This window comes from Emydura macquarii, unplaced genomic scaffold, assembly GCF_026122565.2.
Source record: "Emydura macquarii macquarii isolate MOO-44397 ecotype Brisbane River unplaced genomic scaffold, CSIRO-AGI_Emac_v2 contig_968, whole genome shotgun sequence".
Taxonomy (NCBI): domain Eukaryota; kingdom Metazoa; phylum Chordata; order Testudines; family Chelidae; genus Emydura; species Emydura macquarii.
This window is the reverse complement of record NW_027131105.1, coordinates 4,538,887-4,550,665: the sequence shown is the minus strand read 5'-3', so window position 1 is coordinate 4,550,665 and position 11,779 is coordinate 4,538,887. Positions and strand designations below refer to the sequence as shown.

The 11,779-nt window shown below is 62.7% G+C and overlaps 1 protein-coding gene and 1 long non-coding RNA gene across 3 annotated transcripts; one reads left to right on the top strand and one right to left on the bottom strand.

The window, feature by feature from the left end:
• The first annotated feature begins 3,847 nt into the window (after positions 1-3,847).
• LOC137150136 (uncharacterized) lies at positions 3,848-4,651 on the top strand. The gene is made up of 3 exons (XR_010918918.1): positions 3,848-4,233; positions 4,382-4,452; positions 4,623-4,651. It is a non-coding gene; the product is annotated as an uncharacterized lncRNA (long non-coding RNA).
• On the bottom strand, positions 4,449-11,752 carry B3GAT3 (beta-1,3-glucuronyltransferase 3). Of its 2 annotated transcripts, none has more exons than XM_067543855.1 (6): positions 11,263-11,752; positions 9,964-10,061; positions 9,181-9,358; positions 7,689-8,019; positions 6,078-6,368; positions 4,449-5,807 (listed from the first exon to the last, which is right to left on the bottom strand). In XM_067543855.1, the coding sequence occupies exons 2-6, from the start codon at positions 10,043-10,045 to the stop codon at positions 5,709-5,711; spliced, it is 981 nt and encodes a 326-aa protein (XP_067399956.1). In that variant the 5' UTR covers positions 10,046-10,061; positions 11,263-11,752; the 3' UTR covers positions 4,449-5,708. The 2 variants fall into 2 exon arrangements, with proteins under 2 accessions (XP_067399956.1, XP_067399955.1); XM_067543854.1 differs by having other exon boundaries at positions 11,599-11,752.
• Between the last annotated feature and the right edge of the window lie 27 nt (positions 11,753-11,779).

Here is an 11,779-nt window from a genome sequence, read left to right as displayed (position 1 = left end):
GGATGGAGCCAGCAACCCGCCGGCTGGACCCCTTTGCCCAAGCCTTCCCCAACCCGCCTTTTGGGAAGCCGTGGGTGCTGGGGATCCACGCATCCAGGACCCAGGGCTGCAGCCTGCAGGAGATGATGGCCCAGCAGCCCCATGCTGCCCTGCAGGAAGGATACCCCCCTGGCAGCCCCCTGCTGCCACAACTCCCTGGCGGCCAGCTGGATGGGACAGGGCCTCCTCTGCCCTACTGCAGCCTGCCAGCCAGGCAGGGGCAGGGTGGGGGTGTGTATGGACAACAATGCAAGGAGCCCCCCTTTCCATGCCTTTACCAGGAGAACCAGCCTCCCTGCTACACCCCCTCAGGGGGCTACCAGGGACCCGGTGAGTGACAGGAGGGGAATGGGAGGTGGCCCCGGTACCCTCAGGGGATGGGGGGCCAAGATTGGAGGGGCCAACTGAGAGGGTTGGAGGGGGACCCCGGTTTGGGGGAGGCTATGGGATAAGAGGATGCTCCAAGGGGCTGTGGCGGGGGGAGAGACAACAACTCAGGGAGGGGGGGGGCGGCAGGGAGGAAGGACTCCAGCTTGGGGAGTTACAGGATTGGGAGGCACCCCTGGGATGTGTGGGTCCAGGAGAATGGGGGGGTCATGGTCACAGGGGTATAGGCTGGAAGGGAAATCCTGAAGGCTGTGGGGCACAGGAGGGTGATACCTGGCTCATTGTGGTTATGGGGCAGGAAGGGGAACTCATCTCACGGGGGTTATGGGGTCAACGCTGGAGGTTACGGGATGTACAAGGGAGGGCCCCCAACTTTGGGGGGAGGCTGCTGAGAGGGGAGGGGCTGGGATGGGACCCCTGGCTCTTTGCTGTTGCAGCCTGACCTCCCCTACCTGTGTCAGTTCCCCAGGGGCTCGCAGGCCCTGAGACGTATGCCGGGCTCCTGGCCCCCTCTGACTGGCCCCCTGATGCCGCCCCCAGCCTCTGCTGCTCCCAGGTGGGTTGAGCTGAGGAGCATGGTGGGGAGGATGCTGCTGAGGAGGGGAGGAGGTGGGGAGAGTCCCACCATGAGGGTAGTGGAGTCTAGTGGTTAGAGTGGGGCTGGTGCTGACAGCCAGGACTCCTGGCTGGGGGCAGGGCGACCTGCCATGGCCCAGGGCAACTTGGAGCGTTCTGCCACTCCTGGCCTGTCCCCGTCCCCATCACCTGCCCCCCTGCCTCGGGACCCTGCCATCGCTCTAGCGGGGCTGCACGGCCTGGGTGGGGGGAAGGCAACCAGCCCAGAGAATCCTGGCAGGGCCTGGAGGCAGCAGCACAAGGGGGTGGGGGCACCCCTGGATTACAGCCCTACCCCACCCCAGCAGAAAACAAACTCTTACCCAGACAGGGACCCCTTGGCTGTGGGTTCTGCCTCCCTGCACTGAGCCCCTGTCATCCCCTGCAGGACACTGAGTGCTACTGCAAGGGGCTGGAGTGTCTCCCTGCTGGTTTTGCCCCATGGCTGGGGGTCTCCCCTGGGGAGCCAGACTCAGAGGTTGCTGCTGCCCGGCTGGGGCATGAGCAGAGCCCCCCACAGGCAGGCCGCACTGCCACTCCCCAGGTGAGAGTGGGACGCTGGGGGAGTAGGGAGTGCCTCAGCTGAGCCCTCAGGGGAGCATGAGTGGGGGAAGGGGGTCAGCGAGCCAGCCCAGGGAACCCCCCCAATATCCAGCCACTTGACCCCACCATGACCCACAACCTTGCACCCCAGCTGAGTGCCTGATCACGCACCAAAGGGGGATATTCAGGGAAGGAGGGGGTGGGGGATGCCTGGGGATGGTGTCTCGGTGGTTAGCCGGGAGTTTCCCAGTACTGGGGGGGAGGGGTTGCTAGGAGTCCTGCCTCCCCAGGACCCAGCAGGGCTGGGGCCCCATGTGCCCCATTCCCCTCATCACCCCTCCATGGGGTAGGCCCCTACAGCCTCTGACCCCCTCTCCTCCCCACAGCTTTCTGAGAGTTCCTTGGCCTCCAGCTATCGGGGCACTCCCTACTGGAGCCGGATGCACTGGGCTGGGGGCCCCCGGCACTACACGCCGCCCCCCATGCTCAACCCGCTGCGCCAAGGCACGGGGCTGTTCGCTGAGTTGGGCCCCTCGCTGGGGGGTAAGTGCTGATCCAGGCCAGCCCCCACCTTCCAGCTGGGCTGGGTTTGGGGAGCCCTTGGGCGGGGTGGAGGGGGCTCAATTGGTTGCTTGGGAACTGGGTCTCCCTCCCAGATGCTGACAGTGTTGCAAAGCAAGGGGGGGGGGAGGCGGGTGTGAGGGAAGGGCCGGGCTCTCTTCCACTGAGCCACATGGGGTGGGGCCCAGGATAGGGTGGGAGAATCCACAGAGGTTTGTGGGAGGGTACAGAGCCCCATCGAGGGGGATCCCGCAGTTTTCTGGGGCTGGGGTTGGGAGCTCTGTCTCATGGCGGGCTGGGGGGGGCCTCTGTCTGTGCCAGGGCCCTTCACTCCTGGACTCTCCCCTCCACAGGTGGCAGCCCCGACTCCCTCCAGCGCCTGGACCCGCCGTAAGTCTTGCGGGGAGGGGGAGACCAGGCTGCATGCCCTAGGCTGGGGCAGGTGTCGCAAAGGGGGTGGCTCCCAGGGATCTCCAGGAGGAGGGAGGACTCTGCAGGCGGGGCTGCCTGGGGGGCAATGTCCGGTGTGAGGGTCAGCAGCAGGGAGGGCGCGTGCCTGTGATTGAGGCCCCCCTCACCTGCCCCTTCCCCTGCAGGCAGATAAACATAGGCCCCGCGTTCCAGCCCTCCCTGCCGGTGCTGCGAGACCCACACCTGGCCCAGCTGGACCCCCCGCAGGCCGAACTGGCCTGGAGGCCCTGGCCAGGGCTGGAGCAGGATGCAGAGACCCAGTGCCAAGGTGAGGGGCAACACTGCGGGGATGGAGCTGGGGCACAGGCTGGGGGCAGGTAGAAGTGGGAGCCTGAGACCAATATTTCCCTTCCAGTGGGGGGAGGGGCAGCAGGCTAAGCCCACCTCTGGGGCTCAGTCTGCATGGGCCATTCAGCCCCAGCCTCTTGGGGGGAGGAGGGCATCTGTGATGGGGACACTCACCCCCACCCGCCCAGGGGCTGGGGGCTCTGTGGGTGCAGCAGCGGGTGTACTGACGGCTGCTCTCTGGTTGCAGTGGAGAAACTGCTGGACGTGGCTTGCTCTAGCGCCCTCCCGGGGGGTGGCACCAACCGGGAGCTGGCGCTGCACTGCCTGTCGCAGGCTGGCGGCAATGTCATGGTAAGAGACCCCCCCCGCCCCCATGGCCTGGGCCTTGGTGCCAGGTTTGGGGGGCTGGTAAGTAGCAGCGTCTGACCTGAGGCCAGGATGGTTCTGGCAGGGGAGCCCCCTGGGGAGGGGAAGGGTCAGGCCAGCTCCCCCCTCTCAGCTTCTCTTCCCCCCCAGGTTGCCTTGGAGACTCTGCTGCTGCAAACCCCAGCGTGGCCCAAATCTCACCCTCTGGCCAGTTACCACTACACAGGTAAAGGGGGCGGGGGCGGGTGGGGCAAGGCCAGGGGAGGGAGCAGGGGCTGGGGGAAGAAGGGGAACAGGGTTAGCCGCAGCTGGGCAGGCCAGGATGGAAGAGGAGTGGGGGCAGGAGGGGGACAGCAGATTGGGAGCAGTGGCAGGGTGAAGAGGTGGGGCTGTGGGGAGCAGGAGCAGGAGCATGGGGTAGGGCAGGGCTGGGTCTATGAGGGGGTGGAGAAGAGAGGGAAGGAGTGGGTGGGGCAGGACACCCTCTCTCAGGTCCCTCTCCCTCCCCCAGGCAGTGACATGTGGAGCCCCCATGAGCGTCGCCTCTTCTCTAAAGCCTTCGCCCTGCACGGGAAGGATTTTGTCCAGATCCAGCGTGCGGTGAGAGCAGCCCCCGGCCCCATCCCAGTACTCACTTCCAACCGCCTTCACAGCCCTAGATCCGGGGGGGGGGGAGGAGGCTCCCAGCTGCTCCAGCCCCAGCCTCTCCCCACAGGTGCTGGCTGCAGGGGGACAGGCTCCTGGCTACTCCAGCCCTGCCCTCACTCTGCAGGGGGTGCTGTGGGGAGCAGGGCAGGAGCACTGGCTGACCCAGCTCTCCCCGCCCCCCAGGTGCCCTCCAAGCAGCTGGCCCAGTGTGTGGAGTTCTATTACCTGCACAAGAGCCGGCTGCGGCGCAGCCACAAACGAAGTGGAGCCGGGTCAGAGATGGGCGCCAGCGGGGGCAGGGCTGGCCCCGGGCAGGTATGTGAGACCTCAGGGACTGAGCAGGGCGGGGGGAGCCCCTGCCCAGACAAGGAAGCAGCCCCCTTTGTAGCCTTGGTGGTGGTGGTGGGCATCTGTGATAGGGACAGAGCCCTCCAGTGTCTCCCCCTTTCTCTCTCTCCCCCAGCCCCCACCTGTCCCAGAGCTGCCTCAGGACTCCTCCCCCAGCTCCAGCTTCCCCTGCAAACGCTGTGGCAAGTAAGTGGCTTAACTCTCAGCTCCGTGCCCACCAGAGCCGTGGGGGGAGACAGGCTCCAGGTGGGAGCGTCCCCCATGCCCAGGCCTCTGGGGCGAAGCAGCTCCGAGGTTGAAGGCTGGGTGGCTGCGGGTGCCTCACTATCCCCCTCCCCCCCACACTCTGTCCCCAGGACCTTCCACAAGATCAAGAGCCGAAACGCCCACATGAAGATCCATCGGCAGCAGGACGACTGGGGTGAGCAGGGGGGGCTACTGGGACCCAGCCGTCTCCCTGCCCCTCACACTGGGCGCCCCCCATGGGCCAACATGGAGCCGTCGGAGCCTGGAGCGGAGGCTCTGGCCTGCCCTGGACTGGGGCTGCTCTATGGAAAGGACATGGAGCAGTTCTTCATGTGATGGGGGGCAGGACCCCCACCTTGGCCTGGTATGGAGGGCCCCACCCTCCAAGAGTTTGCCCCACTGGGGGCCAAGGGGCTGTTTTCTTCCCATGGGAAGCCCCAGTTTATGGGAGCCCCCCTGCCATGAGGGCAGGACCTGTCCCTGCCCCTGGGAGAGACTCCAACCAAGCTGAGCCTGGCCCCTGCACACCCCCCTCCCACACCTGCTTGGAGCTTTAGACAGGGGAAGTGGATGGGGCAGCTCTGACCCTGCCTGCTGGGCCAGCATAACTGAAGGGGCAACGTGGGGCAGCGGACCCAGAGACAGCAGGGATAGTGGGGGATGGGTGCTTTATTGAGTATATAACATGCTTATTGCTGTAACAGCCACCACGTTCATGCAACAGCCACACACACAACATGGACGTACAGGGCTCCTAGGAGATGGGATTCCTGCCCCACTGGTGAGTGGGGTGGGTGTGGGGAAGGAACGTTGTGTCGCACTCACTCACAGCTCCACCGCCCTAGGGAGCCCTACTCCACGGGGCCAGGACCAGCACCCCCATCCTCAGGCTGCCATGCAGCGGGGCTTGGGCCCCTAGATCTGCACACAGAGCTTCTGGGGCAGGAGGAAACGAGTCATGGAGAGGTCACTGGGAACAAATCCTGGAGCAGCTGCCTCTCTGGGGGCAAGGTCTGACCTCCAGGCAGTAGCAGCTGAGGATTGTGGGGTGGGGGCAGCGCCCCATACGTCACAATAAATAAAGCAGGCTGGAGCAGCAGTCCCTGAGTCCATTGCTCTGGCAGCCGCCCTGAGCCTGTCCTGTCCGGGGCTCTGGCCATACACGGGCCTCTCTGTGCCACGGCTCCAGGTGCCCCTCACACCTCGATGCTTGGGTCTGAGCCCAGGCCCTGTTTCTGCAGCAGCTCCTCCTGCTTCATTTTGGGCTTCTCTGTCCGCGTGTGCCAGACCAGAACCTGCAAGGGAGGTGTGGGGGGGTCAGAGGTGGGGTCCAGAGAGATCTCCCCACACCATGCCTCTCCCCCAACCAGCACCCCCAGCCAGCCAACAGAGCCGGGAGGACTGAAGAAACCAGGGACCATCCTACCTAGAGGCAAAATTTCACATTCCCCAGCCCAGAATAGAACCCAGGAGTCCTGACCCCCAGCTCTAACCCACAAGACCCACTGCCATCCTAGAACCACAGATAGAACCCAGGAGTCCTGGCTCCCAGCCCCCCTCCTCACCTTGGTGCAGTTGTCAGCTCGGGGCTCCAGCTCCTCGATGGAGACCAGTGACTGCAGCAGGCTGCTCTCCAGGTAGCCACGCTCGGCCAGCAAGTCAAACCTGGCTTCGCGATTGGCTAGCAGCAGCTGCAGAGCAACAGCGAAGCCGGCCATGTCCATGGGGAAGGGCCGGTTGGGCTTCCAGGCTGTATAGAAGCCCACTACCCTGCCTTTCTCCACCAGGGGGCGCTCGAATCGCAGGCCACCCACCAGCCCCACCGGCCAAACTGAGACTCGTTTGGTGGAGCGGATCTGTGGGGGAGAGACGGGGGTGTCAGCAGCAGAAAGAGACCCCCCAGGTGAGGGAGGCGAGACAAATGCCTCCCTGTGCCCTGATACTTGGCATCTAGTGCCCTACTTCCAGCTCCCAATCCCCTCAAACCCTGCTTCCAGTGCCCTGCCGCCCTCCAGCACCCTGCTTCGACGAAGTGGGAATTTTTTGTAATATTTTTATGAAGTTTGTATGTGCCTCAGTTTCCCCTACATGCTGCACTGTTACCAGGGGTGAGGGGGAGAGGACTGTTTGCTCTCAGAGCAGGCTAGGAGACAGAGGTATGGGTGTCCCTGACCCGTCTGGGCCATAATCCCCATATCAGTGGAGCACCTCAAAAGAGGATGGCAAATCCAATTGCCCGGACATTGATACCTAGCAACCAAGGACACAGAGAGCTACAGACTTCCCGCCTCTCAGCAGGAGGGCTGAGCAGGTTCCCCAGGCTGAGATCCAAGGACTGGAGAGATGTGTGGGGTGGGGGGTGGATGAGAGTTAGAGGTGGTCCGGACTCTCACCTGGAGTCTGAGATAGGAGATCAGATGGAGGGTCAGACAGAGCTGGAACCAAGGGGCTCACTACAGCCTGGCTGGGCTCTGGGCTAACCAGACTGGACTGTGCTTTAGCTTCTGTTCTCTGCACTAACCTAAGGACTCCCGGTGCTGGTTCCGGAGGACTAATAAACCCGACTGTTTTGACAATGCTGTGTGAGTGTCACTGCAAATGCTTGGCAAGCATCAATCCCCAGTGAGGGCAGCAGTCTCCATCCAGGGACGGTCTCAGCTGGACTCGCTGAACAGAGCTCATGGCGTGAAGCGGGAGGGCTGCAGGCCCAGAGGTCCAGTTTCAGGAGGGGTTGAAGCCACGTGGCTCACGCTTTCTCTGGGGTGAGACCCTCTAGGGTGTCTGGCACACCAAGGGGGTTCCTCCTGGAGACTGTTCCAGAGCTGGGGGCCTGGCACCGATCCTGTGGATCGGTGACACCTACTGCCCTCCCTTCCCCATCACCCCCCCACCCTACCTCCAATGACCTGTCACCCTCCCACTACACCTGCTCTGTCCCTGTCCACACTCCTTCCCCCTACAGCAGTGGTTCCCAGCCTTTCTTCTGCCACGGCACACCTTGATACCTTTCTTTATTTTGAGGCACACCACCATAGAGCTCATGAATATTCATGAGCCAATCCAGCACTCAAGTAGTTTTTCAAAACATTCCCTGGCACGCCTGCTCAGGCCTGAGGGCCCACCAGCGTGCCACGGCCCACCGGCTGGGAAACTGCCCTACAGCGCACACAACCCACCTCGTCGAAGAGGTGAAGGCTGTAGGTGTTGTCGTCATCGGCGAAGTAGACCACGCCCTCCTCACTCAGCTCCCGGTTCTCCCGCAGCCACTGCAGGGCCAGGTTACGCTGCTCCACGCCACGTGGCTTCAGCCAGTTGGGGTCGCTCTCCTTGCGCTTGTGCTCCTTGGGCGTCTCCGTGTGCAGGTGGGTGAAGCGCAGGCCACTCTGAGCCAGCAGCTCCGACACCAGCTGGGTCTTCACTGGGGAGTCCTCCACCACAATCCAGTGGAAGTTCTTCACGTGCAGGAAGGTCTGTGAGATGCGCACCAGCTCAGCCTTCTGCACCAGCCTGGGGGAGAGGGGGAAACAATAGAGAAAGGTGCCAGCTCAGCCTGGGAGGGAGGGGGGACAATAGAGGAATGCACCAGCCTGGCCTGGAGGACAGTAAAGCGGGAGGAAGCCATAGAGAAGTGCACCAGCTAGGAAAGGTGGGGCGGGGGACAGAAAACAGGGACGTGCCAGGCTTCAGGAAAAGGGGTGGTGATGAGGCAGACCCGAGGTGGGCAAGGGGGAGCAGTCTGTGGTGTTAGATTGTCCCTCCAAATGGAGGGGAAGCAGTCAGGGCCCAAGGGGCACCTCTTGGGCAGTGGAATATCCAGTTCTGGAGTTCCCAGTGCTCAGCACTGATAAACCTGCTTTAGAGAAATCTCAGCTCCTCCAGTGCCAGTGGCTTCAATTCTAGCTCTGGCTGCTAGAGCAGCGGTTCTTAAGCTTCCTTGCACCGCCACCCCTTCTGACAAGAAAAATTACTGCACAACCCCAGGAAGGGGGCCAAAGCCTGCGCCCGAGTCAGAGCCCTGCAGCCCCAGGCAGGGGGGCTGCAACCTGATCCCCACTGCCCTGGGCTAAAGCCAAAGCTGAAGCCCTCGAGTCCTGGGCCATGGGGCTCGGGTTTTGGTTTCAGTCCCAGGCCCAGGAAGTCTAACGCCAGCCCTGGTGGCCCCATTAAAACGGGGTCCCGACACACGGCCTGAGAACTGCTGTATCAGAGCATATCCTTCTCCTCAGGCATGGCTTATCCCAGCAAGGCAACTGTAACTGATAGGGTGGAAACCTACGCTCATGATCTCATCTGAAGAGGATGGGAGGAGGCAGGCCAGTCAGTTACTGGGCAAAATGTCTGAGTAGCTTCTGCAGAGGCTGCTACCTTAAGTGCTTGAGAGCAACTGGCGTGTTTCCCTGAATACTGACTGGTGCGGGGCAGGGACGCAGGGCCCCTTTCAGCCACATGGCTACTAACCTGCAGTAGTGCCTGCGGGCAAGTTTGGTGGGTGCCCCAGGGCTCTAACTTGCTCTCTGTGCTCCTTGTGGCTGGGTTTCAGGCTGCTGAATCCAGCCCTGGAGTCATTTCTGTTCCTAGTACATGGAGATTGTTCCCATCCCCAGCACGGCACAGCCCCCCACCTCCCCAACCAACCTCCCTCCAGCTCCCCGCAGCAGGAGCTCCCACCTGGCATAGGTGGGTGTGATGGCGTAGATGATGGGCAGTGCCTGTCCCTCTGGCTCTGGGCCCTTTCCTCGTGCCTGCAGCCGCTTCACCTCACTCAGCAGCTGGGAGATCTTCTTGTCCTTGCCATGCATGAGGTCACTGGCTGATCTCAGGTGTTGGGAGCAGTCACAGGGCTGCCCTGGAGCCGAGCACAGGAGCAGTCAGACAGGTTAGAGAGCTTTCCCTGCCTGACTTGAAATCCGCTGCTCCCAGCCCTGCCTCGTGTCCCTACTGGAGAGCAGCGGGCTCCCAGCCAGACGCACCCCCCTGCCAGGGAGCAGCATGGCTCTGGCCTCTCCCTTGGGGATGATTCCCTGGCTGGACCAGCCTTGGTCCCAAATCAAGGGCCATGCTTCCTCCTAACCCACCCTCTGCCCCTCGAGCATTCCCAGGACTCCCCGAGTTTCTTGAGACAGGGTCTGTGCTCTTCCCTCCAGCCCACTCCCTGACTCTGCACCTCTGGCTGAACCGCTGGCTCTCTAAAGATGCCCAGTGGAGCTGGAGCAGGGGCTGGCACCCAGCAGGACGAGGGCTGGCCCTAGCACCCAGATCAGCTATGCAGTACATGCCTGCAGGCTCCACCCTCTCTGTCTGTCCTCTTTCCGGCTAGTGAGACGGACGGTCAGGGGCCAGTGAGTGCTCCTGGCCCAACCACGGTGTAAGTCGCTCAGCGCTGTCCGGGCCCATGAAACTGCTCTGAGTTCAGCCCCAGCACCACAGCTGCTGCGCTCAGCCCACACTCACCCAGCTGCAGCAGCGCATACATGAGCCCAATCACCGACACCAGGAAGTAAATGACAAACACATTCTTCAGCTTCACCTTCATGGTGCCACTCTGGCCCCTGGGGAAACAGGGAGGGAAGTGGCTGGTTATGGGGGTGTCCTGCTGGTTCTGGTGGAGCCGCAGCGCCTCCAAACTGCTAGGATGAGCACGTCTGGGGCACATGGACACGCAGCTCTAGCAGTGCACTCCCCACCTCGGGATCACGTCCACCCCGGACCTCCCGGCACCCGCCACAATTGGGAGTGTCTCCAAGCAGGGCTCTTACTGTGTCTCTCCACAGCCCCTGGCACGACTGGGCCCCCGGCCCTCACAGGAGTCCTCGAGTGGGGCTGGGCAACACAGCAGGAAGTGGATAGGGATTTGGACCCATGTAAACCTCAACCCCATCATGGCCACTGTGCACCACTGGGGGAAAGGAGGATGTGGCACCATCCCTGGGAAGATCACACCACAGGGATGGGAACGACATGACGACATGGCTCCTTCCCCAGGTAGATTGTGCCATGGGGACGGAGGAGGATGGAAGATGTGCCACTGTCCCCGGGGAGATCACACTGGGAGGATGTGGCACCTTCCCTGTAGACCTCATATCATGGGGATGGAGAGGATGGCTCTGTGATGCAGTGGGAATGTTCTGTAATATTTTGAATGAGCCTCAGTTTCCCCATAATGCTGCATTGTTAACTAGGTGACAGGAAAAGGTTGTTTACTCTCTGCAGAGACCCAAGTGTAACTGATGCCTGCCTGCCTGCCTGCCTGCCTGAGAACCGAAGATGACAATGGCCACTACAACTGCCCAGACATTTGGTACCTACCAACTAATGCAACCATGGATGGCCCACCCCTCTGCAGAAAGCCAGCCAGGATGTTTGCCCAGTAACAAGAACAAAGGACTGAGGAGGGCCCTGGCCACCCACCGGGGAGGGCCAGCAGGTGGAGGTTGTTAAATGTAGGCTGCTGAAACTGGAGACTCCTAAACTGGGGCTGGCCAAGATGGACCATGCTGTATGTAGCCTTCTGTTCTCTGTGCTACCCTGAGGACTTTGTATGCTGCGTTCCACTAATAAACGCTCCCTTTTACAGTGCTGGCCCATGGCTCTCCCTGCAGATCTCTGCAGCAGTGCGCTGCTCCCTAAGATTGCACAGGTCTCCTTGAGGGGCCCTATCCCTGCTGACTGGCTGAGGGGTGCTCGTGGTGTGCATCAGGGGTGCTGACAGCAGAGGTCCAGCCTAGGAGGTGGGGAAGCCAAGCGACTTACCCTGGAAGAGAGGGGTCTGGCTGGCACCCTGAGCCGGGCCTCCCAGAGGCTGTTCCAAAGCTCGGGCCATGGCACCAGACCTATGGATCCATGCCACGGGGATGTAGCACCGTCCCCAGGAGATCGCGCCGCCGGGCTGGGGGCGGGAGGAGAGGACAGGGGACGTGGCTCTGTCCCGGGCACATCGCACCACAGGGATGGGGGGGAGGGGACGTGGCTCTGTCCCGGGCACATCGCACCACGGGAGCAGAAACGTTCCATCGTTGCTATAGAGACCGAACCACGGGGGAGGGGAACGTGCTGTGGTTGCCACGGAGACCGCGGCTGGTTACTCACCGCGCCGCCGGCCCGGGGGAGGGGGGGAAGCGGCCGAGCGCGCGGGTCTCAGCCCTGCCTCGCACCTCCTTCGCACCCGGCACCTTCCGGGCCGGGTCACGCTCAGCGAATCCCTTCGTGCTCCGCCCCTTCCGGTGCGCTCCGCCCCCTTCGCTCGCTCGGCAGCTCCCACTTCCGCCCC

Excerpts from the sequence above, each read along its gene's own strand:
- B3GAT3 (XM_067543855.1), bottom strand. The coding sequence starts at position 10,045 with ATGAAGGTGAAGCTGAAGAATGTGTTTGTCATTTACTTCCTGGTGTCG. Across the intron at positions 9,359-9,963 it reads GTATGCGCTGCTGCAGCTGG|GGCAGCCCTGTGACTGCTCC; the intron begins GTGAGTGTGGGC and ends GCTCGGCTCCAG. Across the intron at positions 8,020-9,180 it reads ATCACACCCACCTATGCCAG|GCTGGTGCAGAAGGCTGAGC; the intron begins GTGGGAGCTCCT and ends CCTCTCCCCCAG.